Source organism: Ursus maritimus, unplaced genomic scaffold (genome assembly GCF_017311325.1).
Source record: "Ursus maritimus isolate PB19 unplaced genomic scaffold, ASM1731132v1 scaffold_29, whole genome shotgun sequence".
NCBI classification, from domain to species: Eukaryota; Metazoa; Chordata; class Mammalia; order Carnivora; family Ursidae; genus Ursus; species Ursus maritimus.
This window is the reverse complement of record NW_024425452.1, coordinates 11,312,476-11,340,163: the sequence shown is the minus strand read 5'-3', so window position 1 is coordinate 11,340,163 and position 27,688 is coordinate 11,312,476. Positions and strand designations below refer to the sequence as shown.

General features: G+C 40.3%; 1 protein-coding gene across 4 annotated transcripts in view; it reads right to left on the bottom strand.

Moving 5' to 3' along the window:
* Nucleotides 1-1,632: 1,632 nt before the first annotated feature.
* Nucleotides 1,633-27,688, bottom strand: part of FBXO9 (F-box protein 9) — a 41,653-nt gene continuing 15,597 nt past the window's right edge. For 3 of the 4 annotated variants that reach the window (XM_008691775.2, XM_040643578.1, XM_008691776.2), the window contains exons 3-13: nucleotides 24,344-24,499; nucleotides 22,049-22,106; nucleotides 20,556-20,655; nucleotides 18,156-18,286; nucleotides 17,047-17,161; nucleotides 15,074-15,192; nucleotides 14,760-14,850; nucleotides 13,985-14,080; nucleotides 13,543-13,636; nucleotides 11,841-11,992; nucleotides 1,633-2,241 (exon numbers count right to left, since the gene is read on the bottom strand). In XM_008691775.2, the coding sequence (XP_008689997.1) occupies nucleotides 2,133-2,241; nucleotides 11,841-11,992; nucleotides 13,543-13,636; nucleotides 13,985-14,080; nucleotides 14,760-14,850; nucleotides 15,074-15,192; nucleotides 17,047-17,161; nucleotides 18,156-18,286; nucleotides 20,556-20,655; nucleotides 22,049-22,106; nucleotides 24,344-24,499 (1,221 nt within the window). In that variant the 3' untranslated portion in view covers nucleotides 1,633-2,132. Of the gene's footprint in view, nucleotides 2,242-11,840; nucleotides 11,993-13,542; nucleotides 13,637-13,984; nucleotides 14,081-14,759; nucleotides 14,851-15,073; nucleotides 15,193-17,046; nucleotides 17,162-18,155; nucleotides 18,287-20,555; nucleotides 20,656-22,048; nucleotides 22,107-24,343; nucleotides 24,500-26,980; nucleotides 27,049-27,688 lie in introns of all 4 variants that reach the window. The other variant, XM_008691777.2, reaches the window with a different exon arrangement.

Genomic DNA, 27,688 nt, shown 5'->3' with positions numbered 1-27,688 from the left:
TATGGTGGGCAGGAGCTGCTCTCGGCAGGGGACACCTGCGGAGGCAAGAGGGCTAGATGGTGCAGGTGTGCAGGGGACTTGGGGGTAGCACACAGGGTGCTGGCAGAGTAGGTGGTGTCAGGGCTGGTTCCTACCAGTACCCACTGTCTGGTCTCGGGGAGAGCCCCCAAGAGCCCCAAGCCCTCCTGCCTTGCCCTCCACTGTGTGAGAAGGGGGCAGCGGAGGAAATGCAACAGGAAGAGGAGCCGACTCCACAGTTAGTGCTTAGGCCAGATCCCCTTGAGGCCGTCTGAGCGGTTCAAGCAGGAGGGAAAATGTAATTTCTGGAATATGTTTAATTTTTTTAGGAGTGACTGTACCTTCTACTCTTTCAGCTTCCCATAGTATTTATTGGTTTCTGTAATGTCCAAACAGAGCCAAGGAAGGACATTCCTGAAGTTAAAAGGCTTCTGTGGCAGGATTTGCAGAAAATAGGAGAAAAACAATGGGCAGCAAACATTCCTTCTGGTTAGTTATCTTTGGGCGTACCTTTAGGTGTTTTTTGATTCTATGTACAGTCTAATCTTACAATAAATGTATATTGCTTTGTATTAATCTGAGCGTGCTGGGGCAGGCACATGTGTGGTGCAGTCAGTTAAGTGTCTGACTCTTGGCTTCGGCTCAGGCCATGATCAAGGTCATGAGATCGAGCCCCACATCGGGCTCTGTACTCAGGTCTGAGTCTGCCTGAGACTTGCTCTCTCCCTCTGCACCCCCTTTCTAAAATAAATATTTAAAAATAAAAAAATCTGAATGAACAGAAAATGTAATTCTAAAAATATTATTTTCAGCTTCAAGCTAAATACGTAAGAGTTGCTTTAGTGGGTGCGAGGAAAGCTTTGAACTTGGTATCCACTGGCTGGCTGCAGCAGGTCTTGACTAATCCAGGCGTGGTGGACAAACAACAGAGAATCTTCGACTCCCGCTCTCCTTAAGAATACACTTTCCTAGCTATATTTGACGAGGTCCTAATCGGATGTCCTTTTAACTTGCATATCAGAACTACCGGTCACGTCATGAAGAACTGCCTTATCTTGGGCATTCTGCTCTTCTCCCTTTTCTAACTTGAGGGAAACATTTCTCAGATTACTATAAAAAGCCAACCTAAGTAGTCGTCTCCTCATACACACTCTGGGTGTTTGGTAATTTTCACCTTTAACATAACCTGCATTTGCTTTTTAAAAGGCCTGTCCTGCATCGAACTGCAGGAATTTAGGAAGCATCTTTTAATGTCAACATGAACTTGAGAGCGACTGTGGCCACAGATGCTTTCTGCAGGTGCGCGCATCTTCAGCTCGACCACACAGCAGTGGCATCGTCACTAGGGAGGCAACAGAGCACACTTGGTGGCTGGCACTCTCCCCATTTTAAGTCTGGATAGACTTGGGCCTGGGCTGACGTGATCATCTGCTGTGTTCTTTTAGGAACAAAGATGCCCAGGGAAGTGTGTGGAAGGGCTCTAGGCTGGAGTGTGGAGATTACTATAGTCTGTGGCTGCGGAGACCACGGGTGGAAGGAGCCAGGCTCCTAAGCCTTCGCTGGCTACCCTAGGGCTGTTTATTATTCTGACATTTAAAAAAGGCCATCCAAAGATACTTTCTTGAAAGAAATGTTTATTATTTTTATTGGTCAAACAGTTTCAAACAAATTCAGAACAAGTTTTCACATTTTGAGCCTTTAGTGCAAAGACACTGTGTCATGCGTGAAAGAAATGCTGATCCCGTGGAGCCCTCCCCCAAAGCAATTAAATATCGGGATGACCAGGCGGAAGGAGACTTGTGTGACAGAAATCTGCTCAGAAATCCTCTTGAAAAAGGACATGATTTAAAGCTCATTTGAAGGTTTTTCACAACATAAATGTGCTTAAACAACTTGTAATCCCAACTTCTTAATTTCAAAACAAAATACCCCAAGTATCAACTATCCCTTTAAATAAAAAAAATAATCAATTTATACTCTTCTTAAAAGAACTCTAACAATGTAAAATAAGTTCCAATTCCATATATATATATATGTACATTTATAACTTAGGTGCTCTTTTGCTCTATATGCTTTTATTCATGCAACAGTGACAGAGGACTGGACGTGAGGCCCTACAGAGGCCTCTCCGAGACAGCAGTGTAGCTTCTCACTCTGGCGAAGAACAGGGGGGTGTACATCTTGTCAATCTCAAAAGCAGTAACTGCAGTCTCACCAGTTGATCTGGAAAGAAAGCACAAAATTACCAGTTACAAGGAAATTTCAACTCATGTAAAATCCTTACATATTTATAGGGGAGGGTTTATTTTACGCTTTAAGTCTTTTTTAATTCATCTCAGTAAATTCTAAATGATAGAGGCATGATAAGAGAAAACCACAGGCCCAAAATGGTGTCACTTAGACCGAGTTCCCAAACCAGGGCCTAATACATAATCTAAATGCAGTTTCAAATCCGTCAGGAATTTTCTGATGGGTGCCCATGAGTCTGCCACATGGGCCGTCTCCACCCCCAGAGGAAGAGGAGGTAGCCCGCACGGTGCGACTCCCGGCCCTTCCCTCTAAGGGAAGGTAGCACCGCCTGGCAGAGTCCTTCTTGCCCCTCCTTCCTTCTACAGTAACCTTCCAATTTGTGCAACTCCTCCGAGCTTCCCTCTAGCTGTTAGACGGGATGCCGCCCAATTCAGGATTTGTTTAATAAAGCCAATTAGACAATTAAAATTTACTTGGTTGAATTTTTGTCGTTTAACAGATTCAGAATAGCCAAACTGTGGAAGGTGCTGAGATGCCATTCATCAGATGAAGAGATAAAGAAGATGTGGTCCATATATACAACGGAATATTATCCGCCATCAGAAAGGATGAATACCCACCATTTGCACTGACACGGATGGAACTGGAGAGGATTACACTAAGTGAAGTAAGTCAAGCAGAGAAAGACAATTATCATATGGTTTCACTCATATGTGGGACATAAGCAAGAGCACGGAGGACCATAGGGGAAGGGAAGGAAATCTGAAGGGGAGAAATCAGAGAGGGAGATGAGCCATGAGAGACTATGGAGCATGGGAAACAAACTGAGGATTTCAGAGGGGGGGGTGGGGGGATAGGGTAACAGGATGATGGGTATTAAGGAGAGCACGTGTTGTGATGAGCACTGAGTGTTTTATGTAACTAACGAATCACTGAACACTACATCAAAAACTAATGATGTACTATACAGTGGCTAACCGAACATAGTAAAAAGCAAAAAAAAAAAAAAAAACCTCCCAAAAAACAGATTCAGTGGCAGCAACGGGATCCAAAGTGAACCTGTGGCAGCATCTGGGGACGATGAGAACATTGGCATGGTACCTGTGAACCTTCTGAGTTCTTTCTCACCATTTTGAGGGCGGTGAGTAAGTTCCTCTCAGTTATGAGTTTTTGTCGTCATTGACATTCAAGCTCGCCATCTAAATGGCATTCCTTTACAGGGCAGGACAGCTTGAGCTGGCAGACGGTTATGCCTGGAGCCCAGTCGAGCTGGCATGTTTGTCCAGAGCCCAAGTGAGCTGGCAGAAGGGTCTGCGAGAGCCCAGCCCCCAGCCTTGCAGACCACAATTCCCTGGCAGAAAAGCCACGTCCTGCAGGAACTGGTGGCCGTGCGCACAGGGCCCTCCTATGGCCAAAACACTGAGGTGCACGGGTCTGTCATCTGGTTTTGTGTAAAGCCTACCGCTAGTGGGGATCTTGGAGGCCAAAAACCCGCAAGAATTGGTGGGGATGGGTCAAGCTGAGCAAACAGGATGCCTAAATTTCAAAGGGTCAAGCATGCCACCTTCTGGCGCACCTGCTTGTTTCATGTCTAGGAACTACAGTCCCCCAAGTTTTAGATAGCTAGCAAGAACGACAGAATCTTCCTAAGCTTGTTTTGTGTCCTGAAGAACTCGGCTTGGTAACCATCAGGCTGGGTGCCCCAAAAGAAGGCTGATGTGGGTTAACTCTGTGACTAGGGTCCTACCAACCCGCTGCCAGCCCTCAGAGGAATCACGACCTAGAAATACAGTGGCCATTATAGGGAACGTTCCAATTAGATAAGATCATTTAAGAAGTAGGCCTGAAAGCACAGGTTCCCAAATCAAACAGAACGGGACACCCATTTCATTGTGCATGCAGAAGGCTCCGAAAGGTTTCAAAATTCCAAAACAGTTTCACTGAAAGATTTTATTGCAAAATTAATGAAAAATTAAAAAAAGGTACCTAAAACAAGACTGTAAGACTGGGTACTCATCTGAATTTTCTTTCCCCCTCTGAAAAGACTACACAAACATCAACAACATTCTGGCAAGTTAATGGCCTTAACAGACACCCTGTTATCCACCTTCTAAGCAGGGCCCTCCCATGAGCCCCTCCCAGAGTTGATGAAGCAGAGGGATTTTCTGATAAACTGCTACACTATCCCTTAGACAGTCAAGGGAAGACTGGCAGATACCAGATCGTGCTGAGGGGATCCTGGAAAAACTGCCAGAAGGTAGCAAACGGTGAAAATTCTTACCAGAATCTGCTCTTCCAAATCTCTGCCTGCCCAGTCAAGCAGAAAACAAAATCACACTATCTTTCCCGTCTAAATCCAGACCCACTGGTTACTGACCCCTTCTCTCCCAGGGACAGCTACTGCCTTCCTGCTTGTCCGGTTTTGCATAACTGGCCTTGGCTTTCTGCTTGCTTGGGACATGCAGGTTGTTGGCTTTTTCTTTTGGCCATCACTATGAGTGATTCTAGATCTCGGGAAGTTGGTATCCTCCGTACTCTCCTTGGTGATCCACCTTTTACCCAACGGAAGCTACTCAATACTGCCAAAACTAGAAGTCAGAACGATGTACCCGGAGGGGGAAAAATCGAACGGAGGACACTACAGTTGGAGCAACGTCTGATGCCATGTAAGTTCCGATCCAAAGAACTGGACTGTATTGACGGCAATGGTCCTTACGTTACACATCTTTATAAACCAGAAACGCAGCCCTCTAGGCAACTGAGAGTTCCCCTATTCCTTTACCTGTCCCAAAATGTCCGTTTAGCTCAGACAGCTTGTACATTATTGGCCTTAGGAAACCAAATTTCTTCTCGAAGGAGCTTGCATTGTTCCCTGTGCTTTTTAAATCTAAACGTTCAATGTTCTACCTGGTCTTCTCCAGGACTTCCTCGGTCCATCTCTTTAAAACGCAAACTTAAGGAGATGATTCTTATCAAGAAAAAACAAAATGGGCAAAGTCATTTCGAACTTGACTTACCAAGGACAAATACAAAACTTAACCGTCTTCTCCAAAGATGTATATAAAGAAAAGCTTTACCCACTTTAGCCGGGTAACCTCAAGGTATTCCATCTACCAGAAAAACTCACATTTGACTTTGATAAATCCTGTCTTATTTTACGGCAGGATTTTCAAAACCAGCTATAAGGTCTCTCGGTCCTTCTGTTCACACGTGTCTATACATGTGTGTTTCAGTTATGTGGTGCTCTCTACCTTTGGATGGTATCGCTAAAATGAATTTGTAAAAGAACTCTGTTCAGTGGGTTTGAAGGCAAGTGCCTGTAAGGATGAGCATTCTAAAACTCATAACGTCAGAGACAAACCCAGAAGTTTAAGTGCACGTGATCCAGGAAAATATTCGATGTTAAAGCTAGATTACGGTTGATGGTTTAATTAAAACAGACATGTTTTTAGTTATCAACATTAAATATAAAACTTATTCTACCTGAGTTTACTAGCCCTATAAATTCACGTTTTCTCTTCTAAGATGCGTCCACACAAAACATAATAGCTTAGGATAATGGCTGACTTTGTCTAAAGTATTTGTAGGTAACCTAAACATAATTCAGGACAAATTAAGCAAGACAAAAGTTTATAAATGAGCTTTTCAGCAATATTTGTCTAGTTTTCCCAAGTTTGGTTTTGTTTTTTTTTTTTGATAGCCTAAAACCTTGAAGTTTTACTGAGTTAGATTAAATGATGAATTTTCATCAAATATCTAGATCATTTCCAAATAAGATAAAGTACTAAAACATTAATTAGTAAACACAGATTTGTCTACTTTTGGCTTCCTATTACAGAGAAACTAAAAGATTTAAACATGCTAATGCTACACTGAAAAATGTAAAACAGCACATGCTTCTAGAAATTTTAAAATGTATTCATAAAAATGCTAGTCTAACAGTTCAAAATTGCTCACTTCTTAGTTTTCACTAGAAATTAAGGTTTCTAATATCTTTATATACCAGGAAAGCAGGATGTGTTTTTTATTAAATAAGGTATGAGATAGAGATATTTTTTATTGAGGAAAAAGAAAATAAGTTTGTCCTCAAATGAAGCTGGTTGTTTAAAGGGAAAAGAAAAGAAAATCGGGATGTAGGAAAGAGGTTGTAAAAGGTTTGTGGAAACAAATCTTTGGAAAGGAATTTTAATGTGTGGTCAAGCAGGTTAACATATTTTTAAAAAACGAGTTTTAATTTCAAAGTAAGATGGTGCAAAATTAGAATTTGGTTTCTGTTAAAAAACCACAGTTTTCTTGGACTTTGGTCTGCTTTTGATAAGACTGCAGTTTCATAACAATCTGTTATTAGCACTTATTAGGCAAGTGCTTTAAAACCTTTTTAAAATTTTTTGACAAACTTCCAAAGGACCTGTTAAGCTAATGAGGCTTATTTCGCTATAAGTGCGTACTAAGCCTCCTCTGTGGCACATATGGCTAAAGTCCACTCTGTGTGCACATACACGGCTCCTGGTCACCAGACTTGCCCTCCTGATGTCCTTGTAACACGGCAACAGCCTGCTTCTAAACTGAAGACACTGAAATGAGTGAGCACTGACTGCAAATTAAACACACACTTCCGGAAACCCAAGATGGCCTGTTCTTCCTGGCTCCCTAGCAAATCCCAAATTTTAATTTTTGCATTCCTTCATCTACCACAGCACATTGACAAAGACTCAAATCATAAACGGACATTGACCGACTTCTATACAATTACAAGAACAGTCTACCAGCCCTGTCTGATCTGTTTGGTCACTACCACTCACCATGTCCCCCACCACCCCAAACCTATTCTTGTTCCCAGAGGCCTCCAACCTCTGCTTCTGGGCCCTTTGAACACTTGCAGGTGGACTTTATTCAACTGCCACTTAGTATGGGTGATCAATCGTTTCTTGTTCTTGTATGTGTGTTTTCTAGATGGGTCGAGATTTCCCCTATTGTAAAGACTGATGCCCTCACAGGAAAAACTAACCAAAAAAAACCCCCCAAAACTTGAAAAATGTGTTTCCCACTTGGGGTATACTTTCCACTATCCGCAGTGACCAAGGCAGCCATTTCACCAGACAAATCACATGAGCCTCAACGAAACCTCACAGACTTCTTGGAATTCTGTCAGTACATAGCGTTCTGCTGATCCCTTGTCGCATGCTCATATGACCAGCTACTGTCAGTCTCTAATGTCTTATGCTCCAGCCTGTCATCCACAGATTCAAGAAATCTTCCTGGATCCCAATTCGAAGGAACCTGTTGATCACAGTCTAGAGTTTGGTGACTGTATAAATAACGTCGCCAGAGGAAAACCACCCTCCAGCCGCACTGGAAAAGGACCTTCCCAGGCGCTCCTGCCCACTGACCCTGCTGCGGAACTGAAAAGGATTAAGCCTTGGGTACACATCACACAGAGAAGGCTCCACCCCACACCTGGTCCTGTACAGATGCGGGAGACCTCCCCGTCAAAGTGACGAGCAAGAGAAGTAGCTGACATCGGGGTAGTCTGCTTCCACCCCAGATGACGAATGGAGACCGCATACGCGAACTAAACGTAAACCCCTTTCTCCTCTCTTCCTTTCCTTCACTCTGGCATTGGCCTGGAAAGATAACACCCTCACCTGTATCTCCCAGGCCACCGCTAAGGGGGTGGGGGTGGGAGGGGTATAACCTCTGGAATTTAAAAACAATCTTTCATTTCAGGCTAGGAGAAACTCTGTGCCTCTAACTTTTCACAGGCAAAATAAAAGATCTCATTGGTCTAATCTCCTAAATTTACACTGCTGAATTAAAAGAGAGACATTCATGATTCAGATGCACTCCTTTTATAGGTCCCAATTTCCTTGGTTAGGGTTACATAGAAATGAGGCTCTGGGGGCGCCTGGGTGGCACAGCGGTTGGGCGTCTGCCGTCGGCTCAGGGCGTGATCCCGGCGTTATGGGATCAAGCCCCACATCGGGCTCCTCCGCTGGGAGCCTGCTTCTTCCTCTCCCACTCCCCCTGCTTGTGTTCCCTCTCTCGCTGGCTGTCTCTATCTCTGTCAAATAAATAAATAAAATCTTTAAAAAAAAAAAAAAAAAAAAAAGAAATGAGGCTCTGATCAATTCTCAAAATTACTGCAAAATCTGCTAAAGCAAAGCAGCAGCACAAGGATCCTTGGACGCTCTAGCCAAAGCTGTCCTTGATTATCTTTTAGCTGAGCAAAAGGGGGTGGGCATCTGCATGTGGCCAATACCACCTCCTGTGCCTGGATTCACACCTATGGGGAAGTTAAAAATTATGTAAGATCACTGAACAAGGCACTGCGCTTAAAAAAAAGGACTCCTTCAGCAGGGTCTTTCTTTGGTTTGGTTGGGTCTTGGGGACCATGGCTCTAAGTACACTCCAACTATTGGAAATTATCCTAATTAGAGTAATATAGTTAAGAATAATAGTAAGAAAAATAATAACCCACAGTAATAGTAATCTCTCTGGTGCATTATATTCTCTCGAAAGCTTTAAATGTATGTTCACAGCCACTCATCACCGGGCAAATTATCTCCTAAGACTGGAACATGAATCTGAAGCTGTGACCTGTAAATATCACAGACTAAGGGAAAGCATCCTGACCTATGGGGACCACACAAAGGGTCAACAAAAGCTGTGAGAACTACAAAAGGGTAATTGAGAGTTGGTGCTAATGCCTTAAATTTTGACCACATCTCTAAGCTGAGAGTCTGATCAAAAGGGGGAACTATTAACAAAGAAAACCACAGGCCCAAAATGGCATCACTCAGAATGAGTTCCCAAGTCAGGACTTACTTAATACATAATTTAACTGAATTGCAGTTTCAACCTCCCCCAGAAACACAGTCTTAACTGGTCAGAAATTTATTGATGGGCACCCAGGAGTCTGCCTCATGGGCCCTCTCCGCTCCCCAAAGGAAAATGAGGAGTTCGCATAAGACTCTGGTTTTCCTTCTAAGAGAAAGGGTCCTTGCTCGAAACAATCCTTTTCTTTTGCTAATAACCTTCCTGCCCCTGCTCTCCTTCTATAAAACTTTCCATTTTGTAAAACAACTCAAAGCTCCCCATTCACGATCGTTTAATAAAGCCAACGAGATCTTTAAATTTTACTTGGTAAAATTTTTGTTATGTAACAGGCACACTGTAAAAAATTTGAAAAATTTAGAAAAGTACAAAGAAAAAAATCACTCGTCATTCCACACCTAATATAACAATCTGAAGTACAGTTGACCCTTGAACAACATAGGGGTTAGAGGTGCCAAACTCCCACACAAAAATCCACATCTAACTTATGAGTCCCCAGAAACATAACTACTAGTAACCTGTTGACTGGGAGTCTTACCAGTTACAAAATCAATTAACATGTATTTTGTACGTTACATAATACTACATGTATTATGTACTGTATTCTTACAATAAAGCTAGAGGAGAAACAAAGTTATTAAGAAAATTACAAAAAAATTCATTTACAGTACCGTATTTATAAAAAGAAAATCCACATTCTAAGTGGATGCGTGCAGCTCAACTTGTGTTGTTCAAGCGTCAACCAAACCTTCTTCCAAGCACCTCAACCTATTGAGCTTTTCTATTAAGATCATACTATTAGCAATCCTGCTTTTCATTTACCATTCTGACATATGCATTTCCTCACATTACATACTCTTCAGAAGCCATTTTTAGTGCCCGCTTAATATTTCAGTCTGCCTATACCACAATTTCCTTAATAATCCCCCCCTTTTTTTTAAGATTTTATTTATTTATTTGAGAGCGAGAGAGCACAAGCAGGAGGAGGGGCAGAGGGAAAGGGAGAAGCAGACTCCCCAGTGAGCAGAGAGCCTTACGTGGGACTCGATCCCAGGACAGTGGGATCATGACCTGAGCTGAAGGCAGACACTTAACCAACTGAGCCACCCAGGTGCCTCAGTAATTCCCTTTCTTTTGGAGATTTACATGGTTTTCATTGTTTGGTAATTAAAAATAATGTGATAAGCATCTGCCTTTGGCTCAGGTCATGATCTTGGGGTCCCAGGATTGAGCCCCAAGTCAGGCTCACTGCTCAGAGGTGATTCTGCTTGTCCCTCTTCCCTGTCTCTCTCAAATAAAATCTTTAACAAAAACAATGTAATATTGATTACAGCCTTTGAACAGCTTCCTTAGAAATTCTAAGTAAAAGGCTACAGACATTTTAAGGATCTTGTTAAAATGTAATTTAGGAAGAATTATAATCCTAGAACAGAATCTAGTGACTTAATATTTGCATGAGCAATAGCATCATCCCAGTGGGGAGGGAGAGGAAGCAGATGATAAGTAATATTACTACAGCCTTTTATTTTTGTCCCCCGAAGGGATAAATAAAGGCAGAAAACTCAAGCGACTTTATACATACAGTAAGGAAGTCAATGTGAGCATTAGCGGTTACAAATGACACCTATGATAATGTCCTTTTTTCTCCTAAAACATGATGCTTTCTATTTATTTGGTACTACTCTGGGTTTGGTTTCTTTCTATAAGAAGAAAAAAGAACATTCCACCGCACAATTTACTGAGAGAAGCAAAAAGGAGATACAGGACTGCTAGGTAAGAATGAAAAGAAAGAAAAATGCTTTCTCAGTTCTCAGGACCTTCCATACGAGTGGGGAAAGCATAGAAACAGGCCGCAAAAGTTTGCAGCCCTGTGGTCAAGGTTGTGAAGTAGGTTAATAGAGGGTGACCCCAAAATTTGCTCTCAGAATTCTGGATTCCATTTTGGAACCCAGAGCTGTCGACCACACACCAGTATTCTTTCAAACATAACAACAGCAAACCTCACCACCCACACAAATTGATGTTTCACTGCTCCTTTCTCTTCTGTACTATTCCTTTCTCACACATATTCTTCTGTTCCTGAATTACTCCTTGCAGGTAAATCCTAACACAAAAAGCTTTAAATAGGAACCATCTAACAGATTTGGCTTTGAATACACGACATCTTTTTAGAAGACTTACTGTAACTCCTTGCTACAATTTTATTAAAATTGGTGTATAATCCTGGAGGATAAACCAACCGGAAATAAAGTAAAAAAAAAAAAAAAAAGTAAAAGTGAAACACAGGAGAAGAAAAGAAAAAAGATTTGAGGTTTTAAAAGTGCCTTGAGTAAGTCAATGAGTAGGTAATGCACAGACAGCTTAGAGGTGACTGAGTACCATTCTGCTTCCAAGGTGGTGGCACCCATTCCCATTCCCACTCCCACGGGCACCAGGGAGCATCTCCTGGTCCACTCGCTTGCGTGCCTGACAGAATCCTACTATTACAGAAAAGACAGTCACTGGCCACGGACCTCTCCGTGGCACCACCATCACACTGACAACTCTCCGCAGAGAGCACGGCAAACTCTGGAGGGGTCTACAGCGGCCTGCGATACTCTGTGATGTAACGTCATGGAACATAATGGAGTTTTATGATGTAACGTCAACTCTAAAGGCTTTAAAATCAGAGTTTCCTAAGTCTGACATGAAGTACACGTTTATTCTGCAGCTTTGGTATCTGTCTTACATTCACCTACTTGTAAGTAACGTGACAAGAGTGATGTATCCAGATGAGTTTGTTGAATCTCTGGTGGCCACTGGAACACAGCTGGAGCCCCACGTGAAAACTCTGATCTGCTTCTTGTACGGGGACACGACGGAAATACCTGTATTTGTAGTCAAGTGGTTTCTGTAAAAGAGAGAGTGTGTGAACTAGCATGAAACCTCCCCTCACTGATATATATAAATATTACAGGAATCTATTATGCAAGAATGATACTAATAGTAACGTGATCTCTGCACAGAGCAGAGGGGTCTTGGGTATCAAATGAGAAGGTGGATGAATGCCCTGAAAAATGTTAAGCACTCTAAAAATAAGGTTTTCTCTCCATCGTCAGCTCAGTTAATCAAACACAATCATCCCAAGTGTTAAATATGATTGTACATTGCTATTTAACGGCCGAAAGAATGAAGACCCCGGGAGGTCAAACAGGTTAACCGAAATTACACAGCAGTTGCAGAGCTGGAAATGAAAACTTCTGTCTTCTCCATGTGAGCCTAGTATTTCCTTCTACTGAAAATATGGGAATTTTTAAAGAGGCAAAGTGATAAACTGGTAAAAGACGCAGAGGCAGCATGGAGGAGAACTTACCTTTCATGCTAACAGTAAAAGAGTCAACGAGGAACAGATGTGGACAAGGTTCATTAGAATCACACTTTTGCAAATACTGTTGCTAACAATACAAGAATGTTAAGACTATGCATGGTTTCACCGTACCGTACTCTGAAGAAAAAACTGGTACTCAATGAAGGAGTTCCTAAACTCTTTTATAAGACCTACACAACCAGGGCCTCACAACTCTCCAGTTCTGACCTCAGGAAACTCATGGCCAAGGCCACAGCCATAGCAGCTACTGCTGCCCCTCAGACGGCTGCCCCAGATCCCTGGAGCCCACCTGAGGCAGGCAGAGAAGCCCGCCACCAGTGGCCACAAGGCGAAGGGACTCCGGTGACACCCTGTCCTAACCATCCGACACATGATGCCAGGGAAGAGAGGAGGATCGGATGTAAGGAAAACTTCTAAGACCTGTATTGATTATAAAAGCATTAGGCAAGTATTTATTCCAAGTACAACACAACTGAGTCCTTGGGTATACATTTTTAAAACCAGGATTGAAAAACTCAAATACAGAAAAGTTGTGAAAAAAATTAGGCCCTCAATGTGTTAGAGTCAAAAGTACTCTGGAATGTAATAATCCAACAATAGTTGCTTGCCATTTTTTTTTCCTTTTGTAAGAACAGGAAGAAGGACATTATCTTACTTCAGCTTATTTCCAGTAGAAACTGACATTCTCTGTAAGAATATCCTTGAGAAAAAATTATCTATACGAGCTAACTTAGGAAGGAAATGCCTTATGATTCAAAACAAGAACAGCTAAACATATTCAAGCATAGTTTTACTAGTTATTTCATAGCACATTTTGGCTTTACATTTTCTAATGTAAAAAACCTGAACCAGAAAAGGAAATAATTTAGAGAAAAACAAGCTGATCCAATTAAAAATAAAACCCACATTTCAGAAAACCCTCCAGCTCTCTTCAGAGAGATCCTTTAAGTCAACACACGTTTTGTGTAACAGTATACACTATCAAACAGTATATTCTTATCCTTTCTAATCAAGAATGCCTGAATGAGCAGGGTACCGAAATAAACAGAGATCCTTTAATTCCAATCACATACCTCTTCTTTTTTCTTAGTTATCACAGCAAATACTTTGGTCTGATTGTCTGTATCTTGTGACAAGCGATAATGACCCAAAAGAATTGCATCCGTTCTAAAAATTAAAAAATACAATTTAAGTCCAAGTCTGTTAATCAGTTGTTACATGTATTTAAATAACCTATTTACATAATCTAGGAAGTAATGCGTTCTAATAGTGGCTACTCAACTTGCCCGAGAAGAATCCGCTAGGACGTGAGTAAACGTAGTTTGCTAAGGCTCCCAAGACCCACTAAAGCATCCTCCCCAGGCAGAGAGAGCAAGCACTGGTATTTTTCACACGGGCCCCTGCTGAGTGCTGCTTTCATCAGCCGGTACGAAGTTAGGGAAGCACTGGATTACACTAACCTGTAAGTAACCACATAAAATATGAACTGGATAGAAAACTATAAAAAGATACTACCTGGTATTCCTGGTTCTTAAACGAGGAACAATGGACTGAGGCTCCTCAGGGGTTGTCAACACCATCACATGGCCATCAGGGAAGAATCTTATGTACCTGTGTAAAAAGAAAAAGAACACCAAAAAACACCACACACACACAAAGTATAAAACATGTCCTTGCTTCCTGACACCTAAACCTGTTCATTGCTGTGAAATCAAATCAGAAATACCATGGGCCAAAAAACTGGCAAAACATTAAAACAAACATGACTGGCAACCTGTGAGGCCAGCGAAAAAGAAGTGAAGACGATCTGTTATCTTTCTTAGAGGGAGCTGTCGAACCTTCGGTTTTACTCCTGAATAAAAATAAATATACCTCCATTAAAGCTGTGTGTGGTGTTTTCCCAAAGCACTAATTAAGGTCACAAGTGAGATCTACTGATCATACACAGTAGTTCACATGTCTACTTACTTCTCAAGGCCACGAACATCTGGTGGACAGTAAGGCTGAACGACAGAGCACGAGCTAACTGAAAAGGCACATGAGTTCCCAAAAGCAAAAGACAAGGAAGACCTCGAAAATGTAAAGGGATTCTTAGATTTAGAGGCTAGGAGGAATTCAGTAATTTGAATTAACCTCTTGGTTGAGTGCAGTTGCTGTTACAAAACTGGATAAAAAAACTGAGGGTCATTTTGTGGATAAATGCGAAGGCCACGAACAGCTGCCCGGTAACTACTAAACTAATACTTGGAGAGAGAGAATTTTTCACTCACTCAGTTTACTACAGTTGTACCTGTAATATTCCACTTGGTGCCAGGCTCTATAGAAACCATCAAGAGACTGTTCCCCTTGACGAATATATGTCGTTTTACTGATATACACTCCTATAAAAAAGAAAGTTTAGGGTTTGTTTTTTTTTTTTAAGTAGGAACATCAATAAAAATTTTACAGTTACAATCCGCTAACATGTTTCCAGCTTTATTTTTATTGTGGTTTCCTTTAAGTATGATCAGAGTATTTAGGTCTGTTACAGAAAATGAAAACTGTGAACTTCTCAAAATCATGACAGGCCACTATTTCTCCTGAGTTCTAAAGAGTTCAACTTACCATCAAACCGAACACGGGGCCTTTCTAAAAACATCTCTCTCCAGGATGTGTATGGAACAAGTTTAATACAGCTTCTGCCCCAAACTTTCAAGCAGGCCAAGCGCCATATCTCAGGGTCTCTAGTAAGAAAAGCATAACATCAATTTATAAAAAAGGCTAAGTTCCTAAATGCAGAAATATTTCTACAAGAATTTGATGAGCACCTACAAGGCACTGACCAGGGCTCTGGAGACAGACAAGGCAAAGGCCCTGCTCTTTTCCTTGTGGGAAAGCAAACAAAACTAAGAAAACAAAAGTTTCAGATAGTGTGCTCAGTGCAAAAACAAAGCAGGGTAAACAGACAAGGACAACTGCAGTGGGGAAAGACAGACTATTTCAGATATGGTGGCTGGGAAAATACCTGGGCAGAAGCCACAGCAGGTCCAAGGCTTTTGGTGGGAGTGTGACTGGTATGATCGACAAGGATCACGTGGTTGCAGCAAACTAAGCCAGCCTCACAGGCTACGTGACCGGAGAGGTGGTGAGGGGCAGGGGAGGGAGGGGCTTACAGGCTATTTAGGTGACATGGATGCCACTGAAGAGCTCTGAGTATGACTTATGTTTTTAAAAGATCACTCTGGTGGTCTGCTTTCGGGGTGCTCTCGGGGTGTAAGAACAGAAGCAGGCCACTGCCAATAACCCAGACCGGCTGTAACGGGCAGAAAAAGACAGGTCCTTGGACAAGGGGGAAATGGTCAGACTAGAGATCTATTTTTAAGGTAGCACCGACAGGACTTTGTGATGGGATCAGTGTAGAAAACTAAATATTGACAGGATTCTGATATAGCTCAAAATGTTTTTAACTCTATCTATAACTTGAAATATTCAGTTTTAAAAGATGTAAAAACTACTCATTATCTGAGCCAGGCTCAGATTAACCACCTTCTCAATCTTTGCTTTTCACAATTTTTTTATTTTATGAAAGCACATGGAAATTTTATTCCTGAAAATGTGCTTGCTTAAGAAATTCCCTCTTGATAATATAAAAAAAAAGTTAATGCAATAACAGTTCTAGAGACTCTAATTTCAAGACTGATATGTACCTGGTGATTAATAAGTCTTTGTTAAATGAAAGAGCACACAGAATGACCAAAAAACAAAGGCATCAAGCAATTCAAATATTTTACCCAGAACACAAGACTCCATATGAAATTAGAACTGTTTAAAAATACTGAATTTTAAGAACTGAAGTTATAAAAACAATTTCTAGATATTAAGGACAAAGTGTGTGTGTGTGTGTGTGTGTGTGTGTGTGTATGTGTACACACACACAAGATTTTATTTATTTGAGAGACTGAGTGAGCAAGAGAGCTTAAGCAGAGGGAAAAGCAGATTCCCTACTGAGCCGGGAGCCCAATATGGGGCTCAATCCCGGAACTCCAGGATCATGACCTGAGCCAAAAGCAGACACTTAAACAACTGAGCCATGCAGGCACCCCACAAAGTATATATTTTTATGTAAAATATCCATGAAAGATTACCAGTCTCAATTCTATACTAAACTATGATTATTCTTCACATAGCAGTATTTTAAAAGTATAGGATAACTTTTAATGGGCCAAAAGAATATTCTAGTGCAATCTAAATTTAAGTCATTATCACTTAACGGGTTTAGAGTTATTGTGTAGATGACTTGAGCTTATTTTCCTAGCATAATTCTTTTTCCAAATCATCTAGGCTAACATGCAAACTACCTTATGGAAGTAACATGTGGGACTACATTTGTTCTACGTAACATTCTATACCCTGGAAACCTAGTGCATTCTAGCCCTTAAGGGGTAAGTGGTTTGGGAAAATCACATAAATAGAGCTTAGGCAAAACCGTTCATTCTAAGTTTTTACTCAGAATATTACTCAAGTTTTTTTTAATCAAAACCAGCAAAAGACCATAATTCTTTTATTACCACTGCCTGAGTTGTAAAAAGATGAAGTACCTGGCACAGATATAGAATCCTCTGCACACCTGCGATAACTGCTCTAATGACCTGAGGTCCAAGTCACTAGACACCACCCATCGGAAGATGTACATCAGGACCTCCATTGGCAACACTGCAAAAGAAAATCATCCCTTCAGCAACGCTCCTCGGTTATTCTACCATCTCGTTCTCGGTGCAGGCAGCTTCAGTACTCCCAGACACTTGTGAATCACACCCTCAGTATGGCTCAGAGCTGTGCACAAGCGTATTTAATTATCCAAAGGAATAATGGTTTCTAATGTCAAGACACAAATTTTTCTTCAGTATAGAACAGATCACGAGCTACTTTTATAAAGCACCCTTTCCTTCAAAAGATCATTTTACCACTAAGGGATATTAAAGTAAATGTGTTATTACAATAGTCTGATATGTATATTGTATATTAAATTATGTATATATACAAAATCCATATTGCATTTGCTAACGCTAAAAACTTATTTTCATCTCCTTGAATATTTTCAAGTGTCCTCCTCTGGAAAATCTCACAACCAATTAAACAACATTTAACATATGAAAAGAAAAAACATTCATTTTTATTAAGATCTTTTTATTTATTTTAGAGAGAGAGAGAGAGAGAGAGAGGGTGAGCACAAGCCAGAGGGGCAGAGGCAGAGGGAAAGAGGGAATTTCAAGTAGACTCGATGCTGAGCACAGAGCCCTGGGGCTCGATCTTAAAATCTGAGCCAAAACCAACAGCTGGGACGCTTAACTGACTGAGCCACCCAGGTGCCTCAAAACATTCATTAATAAACATGCAGCCTATCTCAGGCTGAAATGCCTGATGATACCAGCCCTCCTCTAATTTTCTTGGCCGCTTCAACAACTCAGACACCCTTTTAGATCTTCACTGAATAAAGTAGGGCATCCTTGAACTATACTACAAACTCCTTTCTACTTCAGATGTTGAAAAGCTGATTAGTATATGCAAACAGTAATTACGACTAGCTCTCCCAACATACTTGGAACGAGCGCAATTATCTGGCAAGTCATCTGGCCCTGTAAATTTGGAAAACTTAAAGCTAAGTGAAAGTGTGCCTCCCTGACTTCCAACCACCGTGAACTCATACCTGATATGTGAGTCTGATTGCTCTCCAGCTCAGGCTGACACAGTTTGAGCACAGACTCCTGAAACGTGAGCTGCTGCTGGAAGCACGACAAGAGGTCTGCCATCTTGCTGTCATCGTCATTATCTTCCATGCTGAAAGAGGAGGGAGATGAATAAATTAAGTGCTTCACTCCACAAACGTAGAGCTTAGAAACTGATTTTTCACAGTACTTTCAAATCTGCTTCAGAAAAAGTCAACTAACAGCAAACTGTCTTAACTACTTTTCTGATTTGATAAAAAGTTTATTCTGCTTCACAAAGGAGGACCATACCAAGTCTTCTGATGAAAAAAGCTTCAGCAATTTTCATTCTCACCCAGGAAGAACTAGAATTTTGGATACAAGTGTTGAGATTTAATTAGTCCATTTTATTGTAGAGATTTCTTGAGTTAGTGAAAAAAGATAATTTCAAACGATTTAAAAAAACTTATGCAAATATATTCCATACTAATGTGACTACAATCCATTCTAACTGTATAAAAATCAAATATACAAATGTCCTCTGTGGTACTTACTTACCAAGGGTTTTCTAACAGATGTGCCATAGCACCCCATCTTAAGAGAGGAAAATATGTAATTTAAAAATCTCAGTAGGGCCCACAAATCACCTACCAATCATCTAAACAAAAGAGTAGTTTACAGTTTAAAAAAAAAAATCTGCCTTTAATTTTTGCTGAAATTAACCTTAAAAGCGATCAGACCTACAAAAAAGCCTAGATGAGGATGAGGTCCGAAGACCAGGAAGGGCTAATTATACCACAACAAAGGCACGTGTGGCAGAGGCTAGACGGGCACGAGGGCTGCTCTACCAGCATTTCACAGAAGGCAGAAAACAAGAACAAAACCAGGAGAGAGACTTTCAGGGATTATTAGACCTGATAAGAAAAAAACAACTGTATCCTTCAAGAACTTTCGCTGCATCTGGGCTTGTACAAAGGGATGGGAGAGAAAAGAAATGCTTTGTTCACATTTTAATGTAGCCTTTTCTCAACAGCACCTGCATCTATTCACAAAACTGACTAAGAGCTGGGTCTAAATGCCCACCTGAGTATAAAAAGGGCTTAGAAAAAGCCCACATGATTCGTTTTGAGTTTGAACTACCTCACACTGTTAAATTTCATTTGGTGAATAACACCGTTAACCTCCAAGTTCAAAGACTGACTTCATTGGGATGTTTTTACTATCCAAAGTTTGAGTGTTAATACCGTGAGTGGTTAAAAAAACACTGGCAATGAGCACATGTTACCCGTAAAGGTAACTTCTTAATTATTTCAGAATAAAGGTAATACCGTAACATAATGGTAATATTTTGTTACTAAAAACACTATATTCCTGTGTATTGCTCATTTCTTTTTTTTTCTTTTTTTTTTAAGATTTTATTTATTTATGTGACAGAGAGACAGCCAGCGAGAGAGGGAACATAGCAGGGGAGTGGGAGAGGAAGAAGCAGGCTCCCAGCGGAGGAGCCCGATGTGGGACTCGATCCCGGAACGCCGGGATCACGCCCTGAGCCGAAGACAAACACTTAACAACTGCGCTACCCAGGCACCCCGTATTGCTCATTTCTAACCTGACATTCTCTCATAGGTAAAGACTCCCCTCCCCTCTAATATCAGCAAATTGAGCTTCTGGAGATAAAGCCAAAACAATTTTATATAATTGGCCTGCAAATAACTTCATAAGTATTGGCTTCAAAATATGTTCTCTTGACCTTTGTCCATATAAAACTATCAATGCCACTTGATGACTTTGATGCAAGTGGCATCTATCCAAAGAAACACAGCTTCTATCCTGCACCTGGGCTTTTAAACAAATGTTACAGTCTTAACAATGTCCTCCCAAATATCTTAAGAGAATAATAAAGTCTTATTATAATTCAGCATTTTCTTAATAAAATGAGAAAACTTTAAAAAAAAATGTATAGCTTCAAACATACCAAAAAGGAGAAAAACTAGTTTGATGAAACCCCATGTACCCATCACCCAATTTCAACAATTATTAACATTTTGTCAACTTTGGCCTAATTATATTGTAATAGGTTTGACTTTTTAAAATAGGTTTCAGAAAGCTGAAATGTGTCTTTTAATTTATTTTCAATAATCACTGCTTTTTATTTAAAAAAAAAACTCTTGTCACCTTATCTTTGTTACAGCTGTTTAAAATGTGCATTTCTATATTTTAATCTTAAAATTTCCCTAACTAAAAAAAAATTGCTACAACTTTATAAACAAGTCTTTATACTAAAGACTATATAATTTAACAGAATTACCACCATCTTCTTATCACGTTAAGAGTCAACAGGGCAAAGACGCTTAACTTTTAACAAACTCTATGTATTACTGTCTATCGAATTATATACGCACTAGCTGTTTCCAACGCCATCACCATCTGGAGACCGGGTATAAGTAATCTTGAACTCTATATCAGGTACAAGTTGCATAGCCCTACGATAAAACTTGATGGCTAAAAGAAGAAATAAAGCTAAATTAGCTATGACCACACATTTTTGTCATTTCCTTTGATTACCTGTAACTGTGGTTTAATTTGGTAACTTTCTTTACAAACAGCCAAATTCCTTTTTTCTATATGCAATAGTAGTTCAGTGAACAAACTTATTTCCAAGCCTTCCTACTCGGAAATAACCTTTCTTTTTTCTAAAGCTAACACATTACAGCAGCTTAAGGACGTCGTATTTCACTCTTTGCTGTTAGCCCTTCCCACCTTGTCCCTCAGCCTCCTACTGTTAGAAGTGATCTTACGTGATTGTCTTTCTTCAGGCTTGGGAAATGCAAATGCTGTAGCCTCAAGAAAAACACTTTTAAGCAACCTTTTCTTTCTACGATGCAGAGTTGAGGATAATCAAATGCTTCCTACTAGGTCGAATAAAGAGTTTTTTTTAATTTAACCTTCAAATCCAACTTCCTTCAGTCCAGCTGCCTATTATTTAGCTACATAACCTTTAAAACCTATTTTCTTATAAAGTTCCTGGCCAGATGGTTTAGAGCTATGATATTTAGTAATCCCTCCCACAAAGCTATACAACAGAACACGAGACTGCAGAAGTCAACTAGCTCTTCTTCCCTCAGATGGACTCTATTCAACTGAATATATTCTGCTGTGTTCTATCACTTTGGGTGAATTACTGTACACTAAATGGAGATGAGACTCTCAGAAACTAATGAAGACTGTGGAGGGATTTCACCATTTGGGCTCTTTTAATATCTCAGTAAAAATATCACTAGAATAAACTAAAATGTAGTAATCCTGAAAATGTTATTTTGGGGACATTTTCAAGTGATTCAAGCACAGGCATTTTCCCCATGCCCCAGTTATTAGCTTTATTATCACAAAATGAAAGCCTACTTACACATCTAATACGGTAAAATGCCCCATCACTCTGTTTGTTTATGCATTTCTAATGGGTTAGTAAGAGACAGTTAAAGCTGAAGGGTATTCCCTTTGTATAAAATGTAAATTAGAAAATATGTATATGTTCCTGAAACTATCTTTTATATTCCCCTCCTCTGAAGTAATTTTCACCCATAAAAGAATACACTATTTTAAAATGAGAAACAATTATTTTAAGACTTTAATAATGAAGAATTAATAAATATTAAAACCTAAATGTTGACCAATGTGATGATGTTTCACAGCAATATTTTTTGAAAGAGGTTATATAGAAATACAATGTTTAGTTTTGATTTGGTAGTAAACAATTTCAAATACAGGGAGACTGACATCTATATACCAAATATATTCTAGTTAAAAAAAAAAAAAAAAAAAAAACGTTCGGTAACTAAGAGTTGTTATTCAGAAATGTCATGACCATATGATCTTGGGCCCTGAGTTTTTTTACCTTCATAGAGAGCTCCATTCTGTTCTTCTTCTACTGCTTTTAGGAAGAGTTCTCGAGCCTATAAAAATAGTGAAATGCAATTTTTGAAAGTCTGTATTAAAAATGAGTATGCGTGGCAGGGCAGCCTTTCCAACAAAATGCCAGAACAATTGGACACTCACAGGCAAAGGAATGAACCATGACCTAAACCTCATATCTTACATAAAAATTAACTCAAAAACGGATCATGGACTTAAATGTAAAATACAAAACTTCTGGAAAAAAATTTTTTTAAAAATCTTGGAGACCTATGGATGGGCAAAGAGTTCTTATACTTGAACCCAAAAAGCACAATCCATAAAAGGGAAGGTTGATAAACTGGATCTCATCAAAATTAAAACTTTTGCTCCATGAAATACCCTGAGGATGAAAATATAAGCTACAGGCTGAGAGAAAGAATGTACAAGCCACTTACTCCATAAAGGACTGTATTTAGAATAAAGAACTCTCAAAACTCAACAAACATAGGCAATGCAATTAGAAAAGACAACATATTATACAGAGAGGAGATAAAGCTGGCAAACAGCACATGAAAAGATACTCAACACCGTTAGCCATTAGGGAATTAAGATCACAGTGAGGTATCACTACACACCTACAGGACAGCTAAAAAGGATGACAGCACCAAGGGCGTGGAGACGGTGGACCACGCAGACACTGCTGCCGGGAGCACGAAATGGTGCAGCCACCCCGGAAAACCCCTGGGCGGTTTCTTTGAACCAAACAGGAACTTACCATACAAACCAGAAACTGCACTCTTGGGCCAGAGAAATGAAAACTTACGTGCATGCAGAAACCTGCACATGAATATTCACAGCAGCTCGATTAATAGCCAAAAACTGGGAACAACCCAAATGTCCTTCAACTGGTGAACAGTCAAACGAACTGGGGTGCACCCATACCCTGCAATACCACTAAGCAATAAAAAGGAACAAACTACTGTTCTACACAAACTTGGATGGATCTCGGGGGAATTCTGCTGAGTGAAAAACGCCCATCTCAGAAGGTTACATACTGGATGATTCCATTTACGCAACACTTTTTGAATATCAACGTTATAGAAATGGAGAAGAGATTAGTGATTGCCAGTGGTTAGGAATGGTCAGGGAGTGGGGGACAGGAGAGAACTATAATGGTGTAGAAAGAGGGCGCCCTGCGGTGCTACCATGGTCTGTATCTTGATCATGGTGGTGGCTACAGGAAGCTACACATGTGCTAAAACTACGCAGAACTATTGATAGACATGCACACAAAAAAGTCCGTACTTGTGTCTGTTTCCTAATCTTTGATATTGTACTACAGCAATTCGAGATGTCACCACTGAAGGAGAAAGGGTGAAAGGTACACACGGACTTCCCTGTACCTATGTTTCTGTAATTATTTTCAAAATAAAAATTAGGGGCGCCTGGGTAGCGCAGTCGTTAAACGTCTGCTTTCGGGTCAGGGCGTGATCCCGGCGTTCTGGGATCGAGCCCCGCATCAGGCTCCTCCACTGGGAGCCTGCTTCTTCCTCTCCCACTCCCCCTGCTTGTGTTCCCTCTCTCGCTGGCTGTCTCTCTCTGTCAAATAAGTAAATAAAATCTTTTAAAAAATAATAAAAATTAAAACAAAATGACTATGGAAGCTCTTAGTTATCATGGTGATTTCAATTATTTAATGGCAAATTGCTTGTAAAAAAAATTTGTGTAAAGATGACAGCCTCTTTGGAACAGGAAAAATGGAAAGTGTGCTGTGCCTACTTCATGTAAGTACTAAAAAGAGCTGAACAATTAGACAGCATTCCAATTTTTTTCAGTGCAAGCACTTCCAAATTTTCCAGAAGAAGGAAATAATTACTGCATGATTATACATTTGTTCAACTCAAAATGCAACAAAATACTGCATTAAGACCTTTACAAAGGTGTTAACATTCAAACAAGTTTTTTCTCTTTTTGGGCCTCTGCCAATAAATTCAGAGGTTTCTTTTAGAAACCAAATGAATCTCAGGGATCTATAAATTGCCAAAGACAGTTCCATGAAGACACTGTACCTCTAGAAAGAAGCCCATGAGGAGTGGTGGTATCATCCGAAGTACCTAGAAGTAGTTAGTAAAGGATGGACGTACCGGTATACTTTTGCACGTGAGGAAAAATTTTGTAAGTTATGTGCTTATATCACCAGAATACAACTATAATGATCACTTACTTAACGACTCTGAAAATGCTCATGTGCAATTTAAAAAAAAAGTTACTTTGCCACAATGTCCATAATACTTAACTTTTCTTCTTTTGCCAGTTCTTGCTTTCCTTTGGTGTCTGCTGCTTTCAGTAAAGAGCCTTTTGTTGCTCTGCTAGGCCGAGTTTCTAAACTGCTGGAGCCTACACCTGGAGCAAGTTCAAACATCCACTGAGCTCGGAACATCTGGAGCTGTGCCTAAGGAAAGAAAAGGACTTTAGGGCTCATCAAGGAAGGACAATGCATCAACGGGTCCAACATAAATTTCCATATAAATACATATTCTAAGACTAGAAAACATGGTCTTTTAAATTACTAAATTAATACCCACTCAACACGTTATCTTCTAAAATAATGTTCTGCTTAAATCTTTCAAGAAATCATGAAAAGTTGCCTAAGTTTGTCTATACGGGAAAAATCTAATGGTTTAAGAAAACCAAGGTCTGGTTAGAGTTGAAAATGTAAGCCATCACCTGGGGGCTGAACTTAAAGCTTTCAAACATTTGTTTACCTGGAATACATCATCTCCTAGATGTGAAAAGTACTGTTAAAAATTCTGTAGTTGAACCCAAAATCTTTCTTTCAAAAGCATTCTCTTTTAAAAAAGGAAATACTTTCTCTTATATATGGAATAAAAATTGTTAAATACAGAAAAAGTGAAGTTCCCCTGCATGGTGGACTCCACTGTGCTGCCCAGATCCCTTCAGGAATGAAGGCCCTGATGAGCCCAACTGCTGGGACTGCTACAAAAACAGCCCTCAGCTGCCAGCCCGTTCGGCAGAATCATGCCCCTTCCCAGGCAATCACGACCCAATGACTGATCAACAGCTGATAGAAGTCTGAAAGACTCTGGTCCCTCCATACTCAGAACTCCTGCAGAATTGGCTAGGGCGGTCCATTAAGACGGTACAGCAGCTCGACTTCTCCCTTTGCCCACTCCAGCTTCCTCCCTCTCCCCCTTCCATAGCTGTGGATCCCCAAAGCACTCCCTAGTACACATCCCTCATCATAGTCTCTACCTTAAAGTCTGTTCTCTAGGAACCCAACCTGAAATACCCCTCCTCCCAAAGAAGGCCATTATCAATACAACTGTGCATATTATTCCTAGATTTTTTTGAAGAGGCATATACAAAATATGTAAGTTTTTAAAATAATTTTTCTTGCTATTCTGAACAGTTCTGGCTCCCATGCTCCTACTTCTAACACAAAACATAGATCTCTGCCCTATAGAATCTTTCAAACACTGAATGTCTGCTAGATGATACATTCCAAATAAGTTTTATAAAGCTTATAAATACTTAAGATATATTAATGTAATTTACAATGAAAATTTTTCTATTCCAATGCAGAAGGATTTGCCCCATCCTCTTACATGACTGCAGTGTATTTCACTGTATGAATGCACCATTACTTAATACAAGTGATGGATATTTAGGTTGTATTCTGTTTTTTCTTATAACAATGCTATAATAAATATTTTTGTATACTTGTATTTACTTGGTTTCCTCATTATTTCCTCAAGATTAATTTTCTAGAAATAGAATTGCTTGATCAGGGGCGCCTGGGTGGCTCACTCAGTTAAGTGACTCTCTGATTTCAGCTCAGGTCATGATCTCAGGGTTGTGAAATCCAGCCCTGCATTGGGCTCCCTGCTCAATGAGGAGTCCCTTTGAGATTCCCTCTCACCCTCCCTGCCCCTCCCCCCAACTCAAGTACACATGCACTTACTCTCTCTTATACAAAATAAATAAATCTTTAAAAAAGAATTGCTTGCTCAACGGGAATGTATGTTTTTCATTTTGTTCCATATTGCTAGTCTGCCCTCCAAAAATTTGTAGCAATTTACACTTCATGTGCACTGCCTGAGTGTTCTCAAAGCCTGGACAACAATGGGCGTTGTTCACCAATCTCGTTAAGAAAAATCTCAGCGTAGATTTAATTTGTATTTTAAAAATCATGAGACTAATTATCTCTTCAAATATTTAATAGCCATTTATATTATTTTTTCCATTAGTTGTCCATTCATATCTTTCTATCTTGTGTCACTTGTACTAATTTACAAGGATGTTCCATATACTGAGGATGGGTATCAATCTTCTGCCAATATATGATAACTAGTTTTTCTAGCTAATCATTTCTCTTGATTTATGATGTCTCATCTACATAGAGGTTTTAACTTTGAGGTGGTCAAATCTGTCAATCTTTTTAAGGTGATGGGTTTTGAGTTATGCCTTGTTTGGAACATTTTTAAACTCACATATCAAACCTCATAATGGCAATTATTGTTATCTTCGGTGTGAGCACTTTCAAAATTTTCCAGAATGAGGGGCGCCTGGGTGGCTCAGTTGTTAAGTGTCTGCCTTCGGCCCAGGGCATGATCGCAGTGTTCTGGGATCGAGCCTCGCATCGGGCTCCCTGCTCAGTGGGAAGCCTGCTTCTCCCTCTCCCACTCCCCCTGCTTGTGTTCCCTCTCTCGCTGCCTCCCTCTCTGTCAAATAAATAAATAAAATCTTAAAAAAATTTTTTTTTCCAGAATGAGAAAATAATTAGTGCATCATTATACATTTATTCAATGCAAAATATAACAAAATACTGCATTAAGACCTTTGCAAAGGTGTTAACATTTGAACAAGTTTTTTCTCCTTTTGGGCTTCTGCTAATAAATTCAGAGGCACTGACCTTTTAGAGACCAAGTGAATTTCAGGGGTCCACAAATTACCAACAAGAGTTCCATGAAGATACTGTACCTGTAGGAAAGAAGCCCATGAGGAGCCCATGATACTTTGGTATCATCCAAAGTACCCAGAAGTAGTAGCGAGGGATAGATAAACTGGTTCTGCTGCTTGTGGAAGATGGTGAATGGGAGGATCCTGACCTCACCTTCTCTGACGGACCTACCAAGACAACATCTACCACAACTAATTCTGTAAAAGACCTGAAGATGCACAACAGTTCTTCCACAGCTAGTTACAGAGAGAAGACCACTTTGAAAAGGGTAGGAGGGGCAGAGATACAGCTGGGAGCCAAATCCCCAGGGTGACTAACCACTAACAGGAGGGACATCACAAGCACAGAGGAACTAGGGGATCAAACCCCACACCAGCCCTGGGAAGAAGAGTCCCCCTTACAGCTGGCTTTGAAAATCAGTGAGGCTTAATTTCAGGAGAGCCAGAGAGCTACTGGAAAAGGAGTCTCTATCCTTAAAGGGCCAGCATACTAAAAACCCCACCAGGAAATAGCACGGAAGTAGCACTTTGAAAATGCTGTGGTATATGAAAAGGGCCATTTATTAATTAATTCTAGGACATGTGCCAAAGGGATGGGTATCTGCAGGAGAGTTCTCCAGGAACAAAAGTGCTGGTGGGTGCCATTTTTCTTCCCTCCCCT